General features: G+C 33.5%; 2 protein-coding genes across 3 annotated transcripts; one reads left to right on the top strand and one right to left on the bottom strand.

Annotated features, from left to right (window-relative positions):
* The first annotated feature begins 726 nt into the window (after window positions 1-726).
* Window positions 727-6,272, top strand: LOC108911351 (putative cystathionine gamma-lyase 2). Its single transcript, XM_018716266.1, has 5 exons — window positions 727-900; window positions 1,178-1,442; window positions 2,350-2,502; window positions 5,867-6,041; window positions 6,098-6,272. Exons 1-5 carry the CDS (start codon window positions 727-729, stop codon window positions 6,258-6,260), a joined length of 930 nt encoding a protein of 309 aa, XP_018571782.1. The 3' UTR covers window positions 6,261-6,272.
* A 1,163-nt stretch (window positions 6,273-7,435) lies between these two features.
* Window positions 7,436-15,293, bottom strand: LOC108911365 (histone H2A deubiquitinase MYSM1-like). 2 transcript variants are annotated; one of them, XM_018716284.1, is made up of 9 exons: window positions 15,148-15,293; window positions 14,658-15,093; window positions 14,227-14,598; window positions 13,762-14,115; window positions 13,458-13,614; window positions 13,260-13,405; window positions 13,006-13,155; window positions 11,761-12,369; window positions 7,436-7,543 (listed from the first exon to the last, which is right to left on the bottom strand). In XM_018716284.1, the coding sequence occupies exons 1-9, from the start codon at window positions 15,222-15,224 to the stop codon at window positions 7,436-7,438; spliced, it is 2,409 nt and encodes an 802-aa protein (XP_018571800.1). In that variant the 5' UTR covers window positions 15,225-15,293. The 2 variants fall into 2 exon arrangements, with proteins under 2 accessions (XP_018571800.1, XP_018571801.1); XM_018716285.1 differs by having other exon boundaries at window positions 14,658-15,087.
* Between the last annotated feature and the right edge of the window lie 949 nt (window positions 15,294-16,242).

The following is a 16,242-nucleotide window of genomic DNA, read 5'->3' as shown; positions in this document are numbered from 1 at the left end:
ATCTTGCCAAAACTCATAATTTCTGAGGAAAATAAATTTTAAATTTAAGGAAAAAGTGCTACATAAATCTAAAATATACCTAAGTATACCTACTTTTAACCGTCGATAACTAAAACTGCAGTAAAAAATTCGTTTTTCTCAGGAACTGTTGCATTAACATTATGCAACAAATATAAATAAAAACGAAATAAATAATAAACTAATAGAATTATAGTAAAAAATTAAACAATTTTTGGTACTTAGGTTAATTGCTTTGTTTTGATCAAAGAAAGCTTTGATAAATTTCTTTACACCTAATTTCTGACTCGTGTTGTATAGTTGATGTGTCATTTGACATTTATTTGAAACATAGAAATTATAAGTTTTATAAAAAAAAGGACAACTTATTAATAGAAAATTATAATGGGTGAAAAGCAGGGATTTCTCCCATTTCCAAAAAGCTTTGATACAATATGTATACATACAAGTATTGATCCTAATCAGTGGAAATCAAAGGCAATTATACCACATATAGTTCCATCTACTGTATTTAAAATCGATGACCCCAGACAACCCTCGGTACCCTATACATTTTCTTTATCATTAAATATACTGATAACACTCTTTTAATAGAAATTTATATACAGCAGATTTGGAAACCCCAACAGATCAATTTTGGAAAAAACTGTAGCTGCAATAAATAAAGCAAAATTTGGCATATGCTTTTCTTCCGGAATAAGTTGTATGATGGGAATTTTAGGTCTACTAAAAACTGGAGAGAACTTGATTTGTTGCGATGACGTCTCTCCAGAAACTTATGAAGTGTTTAATAATATTGCCCCAAACTATGGAATACATTCAACCTTTCTTGATGTTACTGATACAGAGAAATTACACTCATGTATAGAGAATAATACTAAGGTACATATCTTTGTATATATAGTTTTAATAATTCATCCCAGACTGAACGGTTAAAAATAATCAGTGTATAATGATTGTTCATTGCAGTTTTACTATACTTTGGATAGATTTGGATATTATACTTTTCAACTAATGTAAGGAATAAATAGTTTAGTTTTCAGATTACGCAGAATAAAGTAGGAAAACATGATTTAGAACTAAATTTGTATGTGTGATGTAATTCATAGCTAATATGAGGAAGATAGAGTATTAACGGTAGTTTGAAAAATTATTTCAGCTAATTTGGGTTGAGAATCCTTCTAATACCACATTGAAAATAACAGATATTTGCGAAGTGGCTCAAGTAGCTAAAGAAAAGCAGGTTTTGTTAGGTGTGGATAACACATTTCTTACACCATACCTACAAAGACCTTTAGAACTTGGTGCTGATGTAGTTATGCAGTCGGCAACGAAATATATTAACGGACATTCGGACATCATCATGGGCTGTTTATGTACTAACAAATCTGATGTAAACAAGGAGCTTGTGTTAATGCAAGTAGGTAAGAATATCGACAAAAATGTTCTTAGAAACATTTTTGCAAATACAGGGTGTAAAACGATATTACGACAAATTTCAAGGCTTATTCCTTTCCGTAAACGAAAAAAAAAAATAAGAGTAGTGTTTCCCTAAAATTGTTCCTAAAGCCTTTAAGATCTTTCAAAAATTGAATTTAAAGGTCAGGTTTCCATCAGTTACTTAAGATCAATGAAAGATAAATCTCAAACACAGTACAGTCGAGTTCCCTCAGAATAGCTACTTACTATACTGCCAAAAAAATTTGACATTGCTAAGAGTCTCCTTTTACAGATTTGAATTTGAATACACCATTTTTCAATAAAACTTTTGTGATTGTTGAGTCATTCTGTTCCATTCACGATTAAATGTTCAAAAGTCATGATAAAATTAGTCATATTGTGCAAATCTGCGTTTTTAATTGGGAAATTAGAGCAAATTTCTACTGATTGCTACTGAGCAATTAACAATTTCGTGGTTTTAGGACTTTTACTTGTAAACTACACATTCTACAAAAAAAAAACGCAGGCACAAAAGCTTCGACTAGAAATGATCTATCCAAATTTGTAAACGAAGGAAGGCCAAATAATTTGTTTACAAATTTTATATACAGGAATCCTACTGTAAGAAATTTGAGGTCTATATGTTCAGTTCTTAAGTAACTGATCAAAAACTGTTCATTTCTAATCTTTGAAAGATCTAGTCTAGAAATCATTTTAAGAAAAAAATGTTAGGTATTCTTGTCTTTCCATTTGTTTTTTATGAGGAATCATCCCTGAAAATTTGCTGTCACTATTACACCCTATACTACACTAAGACAAAACATTAAATTCCTTAATTATACTGTTGCGGTTGAAGATATTACTGTATTATTATACCATTTTTCAAAATAGGCGCTGGTCTGAATCCTTCTCCGTTAGATTGCTACCAAACATTACGAGGAATAAAAACATTAAATTTAAGAATGGATCAGCATCTTAAGAATTCAGTGATTCTTGCAAATTATTTGGGGCAGCATTCTGCAGTGGAAAAAGTTATTCATCCGGGTTAGTCAAAAATAATGTTGACTAATATTAGGTAATTTATATACAGCGTGCAATTAAAATGCTTGACCAACTTTAATAGTGGATAGATGGCGGCATTACAAATAAAAAAAAAAGGGACTATAAATATGTGTCTGGAAATGCTTCGTTTCTGAGATACAATTTATTTATAGTTATTGAAAGGTTATGGTTTATTTCAAATTGCATAAAATAACAGGTGATCTCATAAATAATTAAGCATTTCAGTAACACCTTGTGTATCGGTATATGGTGGTCTTAAATTGTTTCCTGATATGACGAATCATCTTCAGTATCTTATTAGGTATAAAGGGTTAAATATGTTTTTGGATAAAAAAATCCTTGAAGGTGTCTTATTCTTCGTATTTTAAACTTAAGATTTATTGTATATGGCACTAATTTACACAATTGTTATTTATATTCCAAACCTTCACTGAAAGTTCATGAAAATTAAGATTATCATATTTTGATAATGAAGTTTGAAACCTATAAAGTTTTTAAGATGATTTCTAGTCCCACAGAGTTTTCACGAAGAAAAAAATTTGAAGTAAAGGACCCTGCATTAATCTTATGGATTTTGGCCCCTGGTGAATTTCTCTGTAACTTTGGGAAAAGATAGGTTTCGACCTACTGATCAAATATCTCCATGGGCACAAAGCCCAAAAATCACTCCTATGGGCCCTACCGGGGGATTTTAGCCCAAAAATGATAGGGCGCGAGGAGATGACACATCGCTCAAGAAACCAGTTCCGTCGCCGGGGAGAAGGCTGAAAATGGATTTTTGGGGCTAAAATTGTCCTCTCTTTCATATTCTGGGATCAGTTCATGGCTGCTGACCTCCTAGATACCTGAAAATGGAGTGCGAAAGGGGTAAAAACGTGAATAATAATACTATAAAAACGAATGCGAACCTCGCAAGTTGCGCCTGAAAGTTGACAATATTGTCAACTTTCAGGCGCAACTTACGAGGTCCGCATTCGTTTTTATAGTATGTCTTATTATTCACGTTTTTTCCCTTTTTCACTCCATTTTCAGATATTTAGGAGGTCAGCAGCCATGAACTGATCCCAGAATATGAAAGAGAGGACAATTTTAGCCCCAAAAATCCATTTTCAGCCTTCTCCCCGGCGCGCGACGGAACTGGTTTCTTGAGCGATGTGTCATCTCATTTTTGGGCTAAAATCCCCCGGTAGGGCCCATAGGAGTGATTTTTGGGCTTTGTGATCATGGAGATATTTGATCAGTAGGTCGAAACCTATATTTTCCCAAAGTTACAGAGAAATTCACCGGAGGCCAAAATCCATAAGATTAGTGCGGGGTCCTAGCGAAATAAAAAATTAAAATAGGGGTAGCTGAACCTAAGATCTTAAAAATGGGTGCACATAATTGCATAATTTTTTTCCCCTTAATCAACTATATACAAACAAGCACTTCCTTATTTTCACAAAATTTTAATTTTTCTTGAAGTTACATTATGAAGTTTGAAAGATGGAATGTTAATATCAAATTAAAAGTTAAATGAATTAATTTTGCAAAATATAAAAATATAACAGAATTCTGAATTAATTATGAGGGTTTTTTTGTAAATTCAAAGTTTATTGTGAAAAATTTTGTACCGGGTGGTCAACTAAAAACGGCCGCGAAAAAATTCATTTTGAAGTCTCCCCACCACTTTATTGTTTTAGATAGAAAAAGTGTTACACAAAAAAGAGTCAACATTGTTTAAGGATTACACTGCATATATTTTCAATACCCCTCAATTCAGTAAAATATGGAGAAAATACCAATTTTCTATTTAGTCGTGGCTGTTACGCCACTTAGCAGCCATTTTAGAAACTAGCAAACATTTTTCAGGGCCACTTTCCCCAATATATATTTTTTCTAAAGCTGTGCGATGATTCATTTCTGAGATATGGCCGGCGGCCATTCTTAGTTGGCCACCCAGTACCTACATTATTATTTTTCAAAGTATTGTCCATCACTAACCACTATTTTTTCCCATCTTTCTGGCAGCATACGAAGTCCTCATCGAAAGAACAACTCATATTTAGATGCTATCCTCCAATCGATCAATTTTTCCTATCAAGTAGTAATCCAATGGAGCAATATCTGGTGAATATGGCTAGTGGGGTAAATAAACCATCCCATTTCAGCACTTCTAAGTATTTTTTTGACTTTATGAATAACATGTGATCGTTGTTATGTTGAAAAATTACTTTATTAACAATTGCGTTCGGTAGCGTTCACCAGTGATCGTTTTATTCGGTTGAAGCAGATCATAGTACACAATACCAAGCTGGCCCCACAAAATATAGAGCATGAGCTTCGATCCGTGAATATTCGGTCTTGCCGTCAATGTAGAAGCATGACAAGGCAAACCCCACGATTTTCTACACTTACGACCCATTTTTCGTCGCCAGTGATGATACAATACAAAAAACCCTTTCTTTTTTGCCGTCAAAGCAATTATTCCCATGTGAAAAATTGCCGTTCAACATCTCTCGGCTTTGATTCGTATGGCACCCAATTTTCTTGCTTTTGAATGATACTGAGTGCATTTAATCATTTGGAAAATCTGCTGTGAGATCAACATTCAATGATTCAGCAAGTTCATCTTGCAACTTGACATGAATCTTAGTCGAGTAATGCTTTCAATTCCTCATCTTCGAACTTTTTTGGTTGACCAGGGCGATCTTTGTCAACTGTTTCGAAATCACCACTTTTAAAATGTCGAAACCAATATTCATACATTTTTATCGATGGAGTATGTTCACCGTAAGTTTCCAACCCTCCGTGATTTTCAGCAGCACGTTTCTTTGAATTAAATAGGAAAAGTAAAACTTCCCACAAACGTGTTTGGTTGGCTTGTAATTCGACATCTTCGGAGCTGAGAAAAAAATATATTGTTTACGCTTCAGCAAAATGACACAGAATAAAAAGTAAAGCCTAATGACAGAGCTTTGACACGAATATAGTTATAGAAGTGTCCGATGTGATGTAGTATAAGTTACGCCATCCATCCCTCAAAACTAATTCACAGTCCTGGCACATTATGTGATTATATACATTTCGAGATTGATGTTATGAAATTTTACAAATATATCCTTGCGTAAACCTGAATTTCTCGCAAACATTTCAATGTATTGAAATTAAGTAAGAGTTCTTGTTTTCCTAATAGTCCAGAGATCAGTTTTAATCAAAATTGTTCTAAAATACAATAAAAATATTGGGGATGAAATCTTGTTAGGCACCCTATAAAACTACCGTTACATAAATATTGGGAGACAATCTAGGACCACCTTGTATTCAAAACAAAAAATAGAAAACCTAATTAAATAATTTTTATTAGGTTTAAAATCTCACCCTCAGCATAACATTTTCAAAATACAAGCAAGTGGGCACAGCGGAATAATTTCATTTTATTTAAAAGGTGGTTCTGAAGAAAGTGAACAATTTTTGAAAGCGCTAAAAGTCTTCACAGTTACTGAAGTATCTGGAGGTGGAGAAAGTACTGCTCAAATACCGTAATTTATTATATATTATTAACCAATTATTTATATTAATCACATTTTGCTTGTAGATTCTTAATGTCGCACAAACATTGGAAAAAAGGCAGAAAGAAGCAATTGAACATAACAGAAAATTTGGTAAAACTTTCTGTTGGTTTGGAAACTATCTGCGATTTGATATTAGATATTGAATCAGCCCTTGATAGCCTAAAACCAAATTCAAAATGTCGGTAAAATTGGTTCTGTCAGCAGTTATACTAATTATTAATAAAGTGAAATTTGTGTCGATCATTCTGGTATTATCTATCAGGGCCCTACTACTAAAAAAATTACACACAAAGTAACCATCTGTAAATAGAGAATCATATACATGGTGTTACAAAATTCGCGGACACGGACTGTGGGATCATGTTAAGTTAGATAAGGTCATAAAAAATGTCTATCATTTTTCAATCAGACCGATATTTTTCAAGATACGGCAGTTTTAAAATATCCAAAAATAATAATAATTTTCATTTGATAAAATATTATGACAAACTAATTGTTCAACATTTCCAACCTCTGCTGCTAAAGATGCTTCAGCACGTTGTGATTACCTAAATAATACTTTCCCTGGATGTTGGCTTGGCGGAAGCAGTCCATTTGCTTAGCCACCTTGTTCTCTAGACCTAACGCCATGCGATTTTTTCTTTTGGGGCTTCCTAAAAACGTTGGTCTACAAAATACCAGTGGCAAATTTGAATGAATTGCAGAACTGCCTATTTCAATCAATATAGAAAATAACACCAGAGATGTTCTGCATTCGAGCAGTAGCACAATTTTGAACAATTGTTGTAACTCGTTTGTCGTAATTGTCTATCTAAGGATTGAAAATTGAAATTTATAAATATAAATATTTTAATTACTTTTGGATATTTGATACTGCTATATCTCGGAAAATACTGCTCTGATTGAAAAATCATAGACACTTTTTTTATCACCTTATCTAGCTTAATATGATCTCGCAGTCCGTGTCCATGAATTTCGTAACACCATGTAAGTGAATATATGTATATATCTACTTTAAAAGTCAGTGTTACATTTAATAACTGAAGTTCATGATGTATAGATCTATTGGTTGATATGAAGAAGTCATTTTTGCTTTTTTAGTGTTCTAATGAGCAACTCGTGTCTAATTAGATTTTTTTTGGTATCTTTATTCGTTTGCGATATCTCAATTACATCTTTGCCTTGGACATGGTAAGACAAAGAATTGTAAATATTTTATGGGCTATATAGGCTTTTTTATTGTTATAAAGCAAATAAAATGCAAAACTATTTTGAAGTGTTTTATATATATATTTTGGAAAAATTCTTTTAAAAAAAATATAAAACAAAATCTTACAAAATAAATTTTAATTTTTTGTAAGTCAGCTACTCTCTTTGCAAATATTTAAAATACCTTGAATAATATTGTCACAAACCATTTTGTGCAGTGTTCCACATTTAGCAAGATGCATACGTACGCTTGAAATGTACTGAAAATAAAAAACATGTTATTAATCTAAAAATAGTGATTTTACTCATAAAAATAATGGTGCTATAATTTTTTAGGCCCAGTACTTTAAGTCTCGGTTAAGACTAGATTAACTAATTAGGCGATTAATATTAAATATATTTTTAAAAAGTCACTTATGCCCGTTTGCACCGTTTAGAATTTAAGCTAAGTTCAACTGAACTTGGTTTCATTTTAAAACTAGGTTTTAATAATCAGCTTTTGCACCACATACTGCTGATTGTAGATTAAATTAAACTGGGCTTTGAGAAGACTATTTAGGGATTTTATTATGCTGCTAACTTATGTCCAGTTATGATCGGAAAAAAATATGTCAAAGTCAAATTCTCAAACCTAACGTAATAACATAATTTACTTTATTGTGGATAAAAGATTTAGTTTAGTAAATTTAGTAAATTGATACTCGTACAATTATTCTGGACACTGTTGATATGTCCATCCCTGAAAAGTCTGCAATGGCAGACAAATAACCAGCACAAGCATAGAACCAAAGAGCAGTCAGCGATTGTTGGATAGGAGATACACTATTATTCCTAGAAATACAAAATCATATTAAGAATAAAAACTTTTTATAACTCCAAAATTCTGATTGCCAGTTGCGTGTTCCTGCCGACGTGTTCGTAAAACTTACATGTCACTTGGATATTCCAACTCCTCTTCAATTAAAGTTAGCAGATATAAGATGTTAGCTCTTTTATCAACCTAAATCTGCGGAAAAAAGTCATATTGTCTAGATCAGCGGTCGGCAACTGGCGGACCGCGGTCCAGATCCGGACCGCGGAAGGTAAAAAATTATTAAAATTATTTAAAAATAATATTTTTCTATAGATAACAACACTTTTGAGTGAAACCCTTCTCATTTTTTAATGGTTAGTAGGTTAGTAAAAAAAAACTGACTCAATACCGCAAATGTAATTTCTCCCATTGTTTTTGAATACAAATATGCCGATCTATTGTATTTCATATTATTTTGTGAGTGCAAATTAAAATAAAAAATTAGTAAGTAATATGAGTTTTTTTTCTGGACCTCGTGAAAAATTTTCAAAAGTATCCGGACCACCAAAAATTACTTGCCGACCCCTGGTCTAGATTATGTCTTAACACCACTCACTCATTCACAGTTCACAGGAAAAAGGAAGAAATACCTATTTAAAAAAATTATAACTAGCAGCTAAGTACTGTCAATAGTGTCAATTTATGTTTTCTCATTAATCCAAGTTTAAGTGGTCAAATTTGAGGGTTTAAATTAATACATAGATTTGAAACGGTGCAAACAAAATGTTATATTTTAATCCAAGTTCAGACTTAATCCTGGATTAAACACTACGGTGCAAACTGGCATTAATCCACCCATATTAATAACCCATATTTAAAGTATGATGATTTTTATGGTTGTTATGCACTTTATAGCCTTAGTTAGGAATCTTTGATCTGCCCTTATTGTTCTTGGGCTAGGCTCTGCGGGAGGGGATGATCTATCAGGACCCCTACACCTGCCCTCATGATAATTTCGGTAATTATTGTTGGTTCTAAGGCCGCTACGTACGGAACTATTGCTCAGGTTGTCCTCTGAGATGTTCTACAGTGGCCTTTGTAACTGGTCATATCTAATACTTCCTAACATTTATCCATTCTTCGCAGTGCTTCAGTTGTGACTCTGGCAAATGCTCCTCTGAAGAGCAGTTCCGTCTCTAACGGCCTTAGGATCAACAATAAGAACCGAAATGAACTTCAGGCCTAGGGGTTCTAATAGGGGATCTTCCACCACAGAGCCTAATCCAAGAACTATAAAGGCAGGTCAAAGATTTCTGGCTAATGCCATGGAAGTGCAAGGTAAGTCTGTAACTGGCGGTAACCAGATATATAGAAAGCCTTAAAATTACTATTAATAACCTTTTTGCACGATCAATCTTTTTTAGTTCCCTTACCATGTTTGTTTCTACGACAGTAGGATGCGCTTACTGGTTGCTAAGGCTAACAAAACGGTAAGTAATTCACTTACCGTTCTAGAACGGTAAGTGAATAACTGTCAAAATAGACATTTTCAACATCGCATTGATTTGGAATGAGTTTTCTAGAATTCAGTTTTAAATGTGGGTAATTGTTATAAAAGAAAGATGTATTTTAAATCTATTTATTAATGTTGAAATTAAATGTACAGTTTGTACAATTGCTTACAGAAATTGCATGTTTTTCGATTTAGAATAATTGTCAGTTTCGTCAATTAAGAAAGCCGTGAGAACAATAAACATCAGTAGATTTCAAAAAACCTGCTTCACAAATTTATTCAGAAATGTCATTTTTGACGTTACATAAAAAATTAAATACGTATATATAATTTCGTTTTCATTTATTGCGATTGTGCAAAAAATAGTATAAGCATCACGAACGTTAAGAGTTATACCGTTCTCAGACAAAACATTTTATATACAGTAAACCTAATTTTGTTGGGTTCCGTAAAATGCTTGCTCTACTTGACGTGTTGATGCGCGACTGTGAATTCAGCAGGTACGCCGAGCACTAAGTCACACACCAATCACAACCATAAAAAAGTTATAAAATATTAGGAACAGTAATGTTAAAGAGAACTATGTAAACAAAAAAAATATATACACTGCTCAAAATAATTAGAGGAACACTTATTTAAATCTCAATAACTTTTTTATTTGTAATACTATATAAATCTAATAATGCAAATCTTAAATACAAACATTTTGTTCGAATTTACGAAAATAAAACAAATTTACATAATCGTTCTTGAGACAATAGTACAAATTCAAAAAAACTACAAGAAATAAAGTGAAACACAATCAAAATTTCAATTTAGAAATATGCTGTGCCTTGGAATAATAAACAATGTTGACAGTTCAGCATAAATGGTAAAAAATGGGGCATCTAAGTGAAGTTGAAGTCGTTCGTGTTGTTGCTAGTATAGAGTATGGCACTAGTATTTGACAGGTTGCAAGAGATTTTAACGTAAGCCCTTCTGTTATCCATCGCGTGTGAAATCTATACTTAGAAACCGGAGGATATAAAAGATGCATTGGACAAGGTCCTAAGAGGAAAACAAACCGAATTCAGGACAGGTTTTTAGCCCTATCCTCCTTGCGTTCTCATACATCCACAGCAAAAGACCTTCAAAGTAGGCTCAGAACGACTCATGGGTTGGAAATTTCCAATCAGACAGTTAGGAATAGACTGAGAGAAGCAAACTTGAGACCAAGAAGACCCGTGCGAAGACCTATTTTAACTCTGTATCTCATATTGTTTCGTTTACATTTTGCACGTGAGCATGTGGCATGGCAACTTCGATATTGGAGACCAGTACTCTTCACAGATGAGTCACGATTTCGTTTAAGTTGTTGTGATGGTCGAGTACGTGTATACCGACGTCCACATGAATGCCATTCTTCAGCTACCATACAAGAAGTCGAAAGATTCGGTGGTGGGGGTTTGGGGCAGAATTAGTCTTGATGAAAGAACCGATCTTGTCATAGTTCCAGGGACTCTAACCGCTTAACGATACATTGATCTCATTCTAGAAGAACATGTTATACCAGCTGCTTATGGTATAGGTCCAAATTTTCTGTTTATGCAAGATAACGCAAGGCCACATATTGCGATTATCACCATGAACTACCTTCAACATCACGGGATTCAATCCATGGATTGGCCTCCGCTAAGTCCTGATCTAAACCCCATCGAACATCTTTGGGATTTGTTCGATAGACGTATTCGGAGGCGCCCAGACCCACCTCAGACTCTTCAACAGTTAACAAATGCCCTAATCGAAGAATGGGAGAATATACCACAAGAAGACATTCGTAGGCTCATCCGAAGCTTACCACGGAGGTGTCAAGCAGTAATTTGTGCTAATGGAAGACATACATGATATTAGTGAACCAAATCTCACCAGGACCTTTATGTTATACAGACAGGATCACAGACTCTTCACTTTATTTCTTGTAGTTTTTTTGAATTGGCGCTGTTGTCTCAAGTGATTATGTAAATTTGTTTTATTTTCGTAAATTTATTCGAACAAAATGTTAGTCTTTAAGATATGCATTATTAGATTTATATAGTATTACAAATAAAAAAGTTATTGAGATTTAAATAAGTTTCCTCTAATTATTTTGAGCAGTGTAATATAAATAACCATAACCTAATAAAAATTCTTACCTTCTCAAGATAACTAATGCTTGGATTCTGAAAATAGGGCTTATTAAATTTTACGTTCTTGGCGTCCTTAAAATCCATCTCAAACACCTCTCTAATATCCCCCAGGAACTCTTTAAGTATGAAATCTTCACTCAAAAGCTCAACCTTAAATTTATAAGGCACCATTTGATCTTCGAAATTTAGTTTTTTATCAACAAACATGCATCTAAATGGAGAAGCGATAAGGGCACCACTTAAATTGAAGGGAGACAAGATGAATCCTATGCAGGGCTTATTATGTCCGATCCACTGTTGAAGAGTTAGTTGGGTCTCAATATCTTGGTGTGATGGTTCCGGAGCAAAAGTAGGGTGTGAATGAAACCACCCTAGGATATCGAGACCCTTGCCATGAATGAGGTCTGCGGCTTTGGCTTGAGATATTGGACACATGTCACAGTGGGTCGCAGATGATGCAATATTAAAGCAGGGTTCATAGTGAGTAATTATAAGAACATTTTCACTTGAAATCCAATATCCTCCTACAAGTCCCATTACCTCTGTTAAAGAGGTATGTGCATGAAAGTCCATTTTTAGCATTGTAGAGAGATGTATTTTAATCTTGTAAGGTTGCTAAAAATTGATATAGGCTGTACAAAAATTCAGTAGTTATAAAGGGGACAAATTATTTAAAGCATCATGATTTTTCGGGTTTTTATGCCGTGGTCTATGTAGCGGGTGGCTTACAGATATACCGAATTGGAACCAATATCACGCCTAGGCTTACTAATAGTGAGTCTGGTTCCACAGAGTTTAGCCCGAGAACAACAAGGGGGGTCAAAGATTTGTAGCTAAAACTAAGGAAGCACATTGTAAGTTTGTAACTGGCAGGGACCAAGAAATAATTCCATAGCAATCCGAAAAACCATGGTACTTTAATAGGTTGAGTGCTGCGACGACCTTAAACTTTCGGTACTTTTCCGGTTTTTTTATGATTACTCACAAAGTTGGACATGGATCTCAAATTTGTTTTTATGAGCATAAAGGCCACAAAAAATGGAACAAAAAATATATAAAGATTTTTGACGTGCGTCGTATATTAAGCGAGATACATAGGAGTGGCCCTCTTATAGTAGACAGCCTGTATAACAATAATTATTTTTTGACAATCTTGTTCCTAATGTTTGAGATAAAAAGTGACCCTCCCTGTACACTACAAATGTTTAAGGTAATTCATATATTATAAAAATTTGAAATGTTTGTACTCACTGGTTTATCCTCAGTAAAAGATCGGCAATACACTAACTGCACGACTGGCTTCTTTATGTACAATCTTTGCTTTGGTTCTTCATTTACTACTGTTGTATTTATTACATGACCCAATTCATCATGGGTTAACGTACAGCCTCCTTCACCATCCTTTAAAAAAAAAATCTTACATAATACTACATGGTTTTTGCCTAATGGCTTAAAATATTTTCCTTTCTGAAATATCAATATTAGATTTTGAAATCACAACTTACATTATTAAATTTTCTTTTGTTTCTGGGTCTACTTCCTAAAGTGTTGAAGGGCCTGGATTGAATTTTTACATCCTTGACAAACTTGTCTTTCACTACAGGATTTGGTTGAATTATACTGTATAATGGTCGAATATAGCTTATTTGTGCTACAAAATTATATTTTAAGATGGTAGAAGAAAGTTAACCACGACAACATACCACATCCGAAATTTATGGCTCCAATCTGTTCTAAAAAGTAATGAATTCGTCCAATACAATTCACATCACCGCAGTTTTTTAGTCCTTGACGTATTAATGTCTTTGTCACATAAATTGGTTTCTGAGAGATCCAGACATATATTATATGATTTCTTATCTGAAATTATGTTTAACAAAACTCAATTAATAGTTAGCCTGGCATCATACGTATAAAATTTAATAAAACTGATAATTAATTCATGACATTTTTTTTTAATTAAGGATTTCTTTATGAAATTTTATAGTAATCTGCAAAATAATGTACCTTCTTATATCTTCGTGGAGTTTTTGCTGGTCGACCTTCAAAGAAGTCGGAATGAATTACTTTCTCCAACTCCGTTATGCTGTTTTCATCCATATTAATTTCACATTTAGGTGTTTCCATACTCATTAATTCTATGACTGTCGATTCATTTAGGGAACATAAATCCACATATTGCTTTGTGACAAAATCACTTTTTTCCATTTTATTTTTAATATCTCCTTGGTCATCTATTAGATTTTCACTTCCGAGTGCTGTGTTATGAGTGTCTGGCTTAATTTTAAATTCTTCATCAGAGTCTTCTATGTCAACTTCTATATCTAAATCAGAGTCATCTTCGATTTTTTTTATCTTAACCTAAAAAAAGGGTAATGATATAAAATATTTTCTGAGTAAACTCAAATTCAATATTTATTATGAATATAGCAGAGATACTTCATATTATTTAAAAATTAAATTCCTGCTTACAATTTCTTCTCCTTCACAAATAGGGACTGCAAGACCTTTTCCCGTGGTAATTTCAACTCTCCTAAATTCTGATGTTTGTTTTTGTATATTTACAATTTTTTGGTTACCTTTACTTTTCATTTCTGGGGCCATTCTTAATTTTGTCTTAATTTTAAATTCCATTGATTGTATCTTATTTTTACTATGGCTATTATACAAATGTTTTTTCTTATAGTTTGACTTTAAAAGTGAGTGTCCTCTTGGTACATCTTTTAAATTTATGTCACATAAATCACTGTTAGAGGAGCTCCTTTTCCGAGCTCTCTTATGCATTTGCACTGTTGGTTTTGCTGTACTTACAGCTTCTATTACTTCTTCTATACTTGCGGGTATCTACAATTGAATTAATGATACATATATACAAGCCAATACAAATTATATGGGGAACCCACCTGTGTATCATTTAATACATCTGAAACTAAATTAGTAGTACTTAGTTCTTCAAATATTCCATCATTAAGATTCTTATGTGTATTTTGCCCATCTAAGTAAAAATTTTTTAAATAATACTTTACTTCAGCTGAAGTTTTAGAACCAATAAATTGCGACAGCCTTACATTGCTTTTGCCAAATATTTCAATGCCTCTGTCCAACAAGTTTTTTTCTTTTTCTGTCCAACCACTTTCGTCAGTAATTGAGTTTTCTGTTGACACGTGACCAAGAGAATCACTTTCTGTTTGGATTTTATCTAAAGATGACGCCGAAGAGCTGGTATCGTACCAGTTATCTGGATTTGCACTTGGTTTGTCTAGAAGCCACTGGGGATGAATAGTGTAGTCACAGTTCAATAACTCTGTATTTTGAGATACCAAAGATGTGGAACTGTAACTGAAAAAATTATAAATATTCAATACAATCTTCAATCGCATGTTTAGTACTTACAGATTCGAATCACTTTTCACAAGATAATTATCCAAATTAAATTCACCAAGAACATCTATTTCGTCTTCCTCTGCCATTCTAGTTTAAAAATAAAATTAAGATTAAGTTTGACAACCATTACAAATATTGACATTGACAAGCCTGTTGACAAGGAACAAGACGAAAATGACAAGTGACATTTAAACTTCAAACGCCATCTTTAATGGTCGCGTTCAGTAGGCCACTCAAGGCCACGGTCCGTAAAGAGGTCCTTTTTACGGACCGCGCCATTATTCCATGGCTAGAAATTGGCCTCAATGATTTGGGATCGAGGGGGATTATCCCTCTTTATCCTGCCTCATCTCGTGTAGGCCTGGACAGCCTTCGTAGGTGGGCCCCATCCGTCGTCTACCCCGACCGCAAATGCGGCCGGTGTCGGGGGCTTTGTTTTTACCATAGAAAAATTAATATATTCATATTCAATTTTCTATGGTTTTTACGGACCGTGACTCAAGGCCACTACACCTCTAATTTTGGTTACTCACTCCAGAAGAAAGGGCCCTAGCCGGCCCACCTACGAAGGCTGTCCAGGCCTACACGAGATGAGGCAGGATAAAGAGGGATAATCCCCCTCGATCCCAAATCATTGAGGCCAATTTCTAGCCATGGAATAATGGCGCGGCGCGGTTACTCTCTTAATTTTATTTAAATATCAGGAGGGAGTTGCTCTAAATGTATAAAAAATAAAACCATATTCAAAGACTCAAAACCACTCATATATTTTTTTATGCAAACGGACATTAAACAGACAATTTTCTATGGGTGAAGAAACAGTGGACACTGGGTTTATATGGTTTATATCATGCCAAATCATTAATTTTTATGTACTGAAAATAACTTAAGACATAGAAGTGTTTTTCTGATACCTACTTAAAATTTACTCTGTCTATTCGTTATTCAATTAATAGAATAATTTTTACTTAAATTTGTTTCTTTTGAAAATAAAAAATAATCCAGTTCGTATATTTCATGTTATGTAGTGCCGTGTACACAGATCCTAAAAAATGGGATGATCTGAAATTAGTTTTTAGTCAAAATAGTTATTTTTTTTTAACA

The sequence above is a fragment of the Anoplophora glabripennis genome, unplaced genomic scaffold (genome assembly GCF_000390285.2).
Source record: "Anoplophora glabripennis isolate ALB-LARVAE unplaced genomic scaffold, Agla_2.0 scaffold460, whole genome shotgun sequence".
Taxonomy (NCBI): Eukaryota; Metazoa; Arthropoda; class Insecta; order Coleoptera; family Cerambycidae; genus Anoplophora; species Anoplophora glabripennis.
The sequence above is the reverse complement of the archived record's forward strand: the minus strand, read 5'-3'. Positions and strand labels throughout refer to the sequence as shown.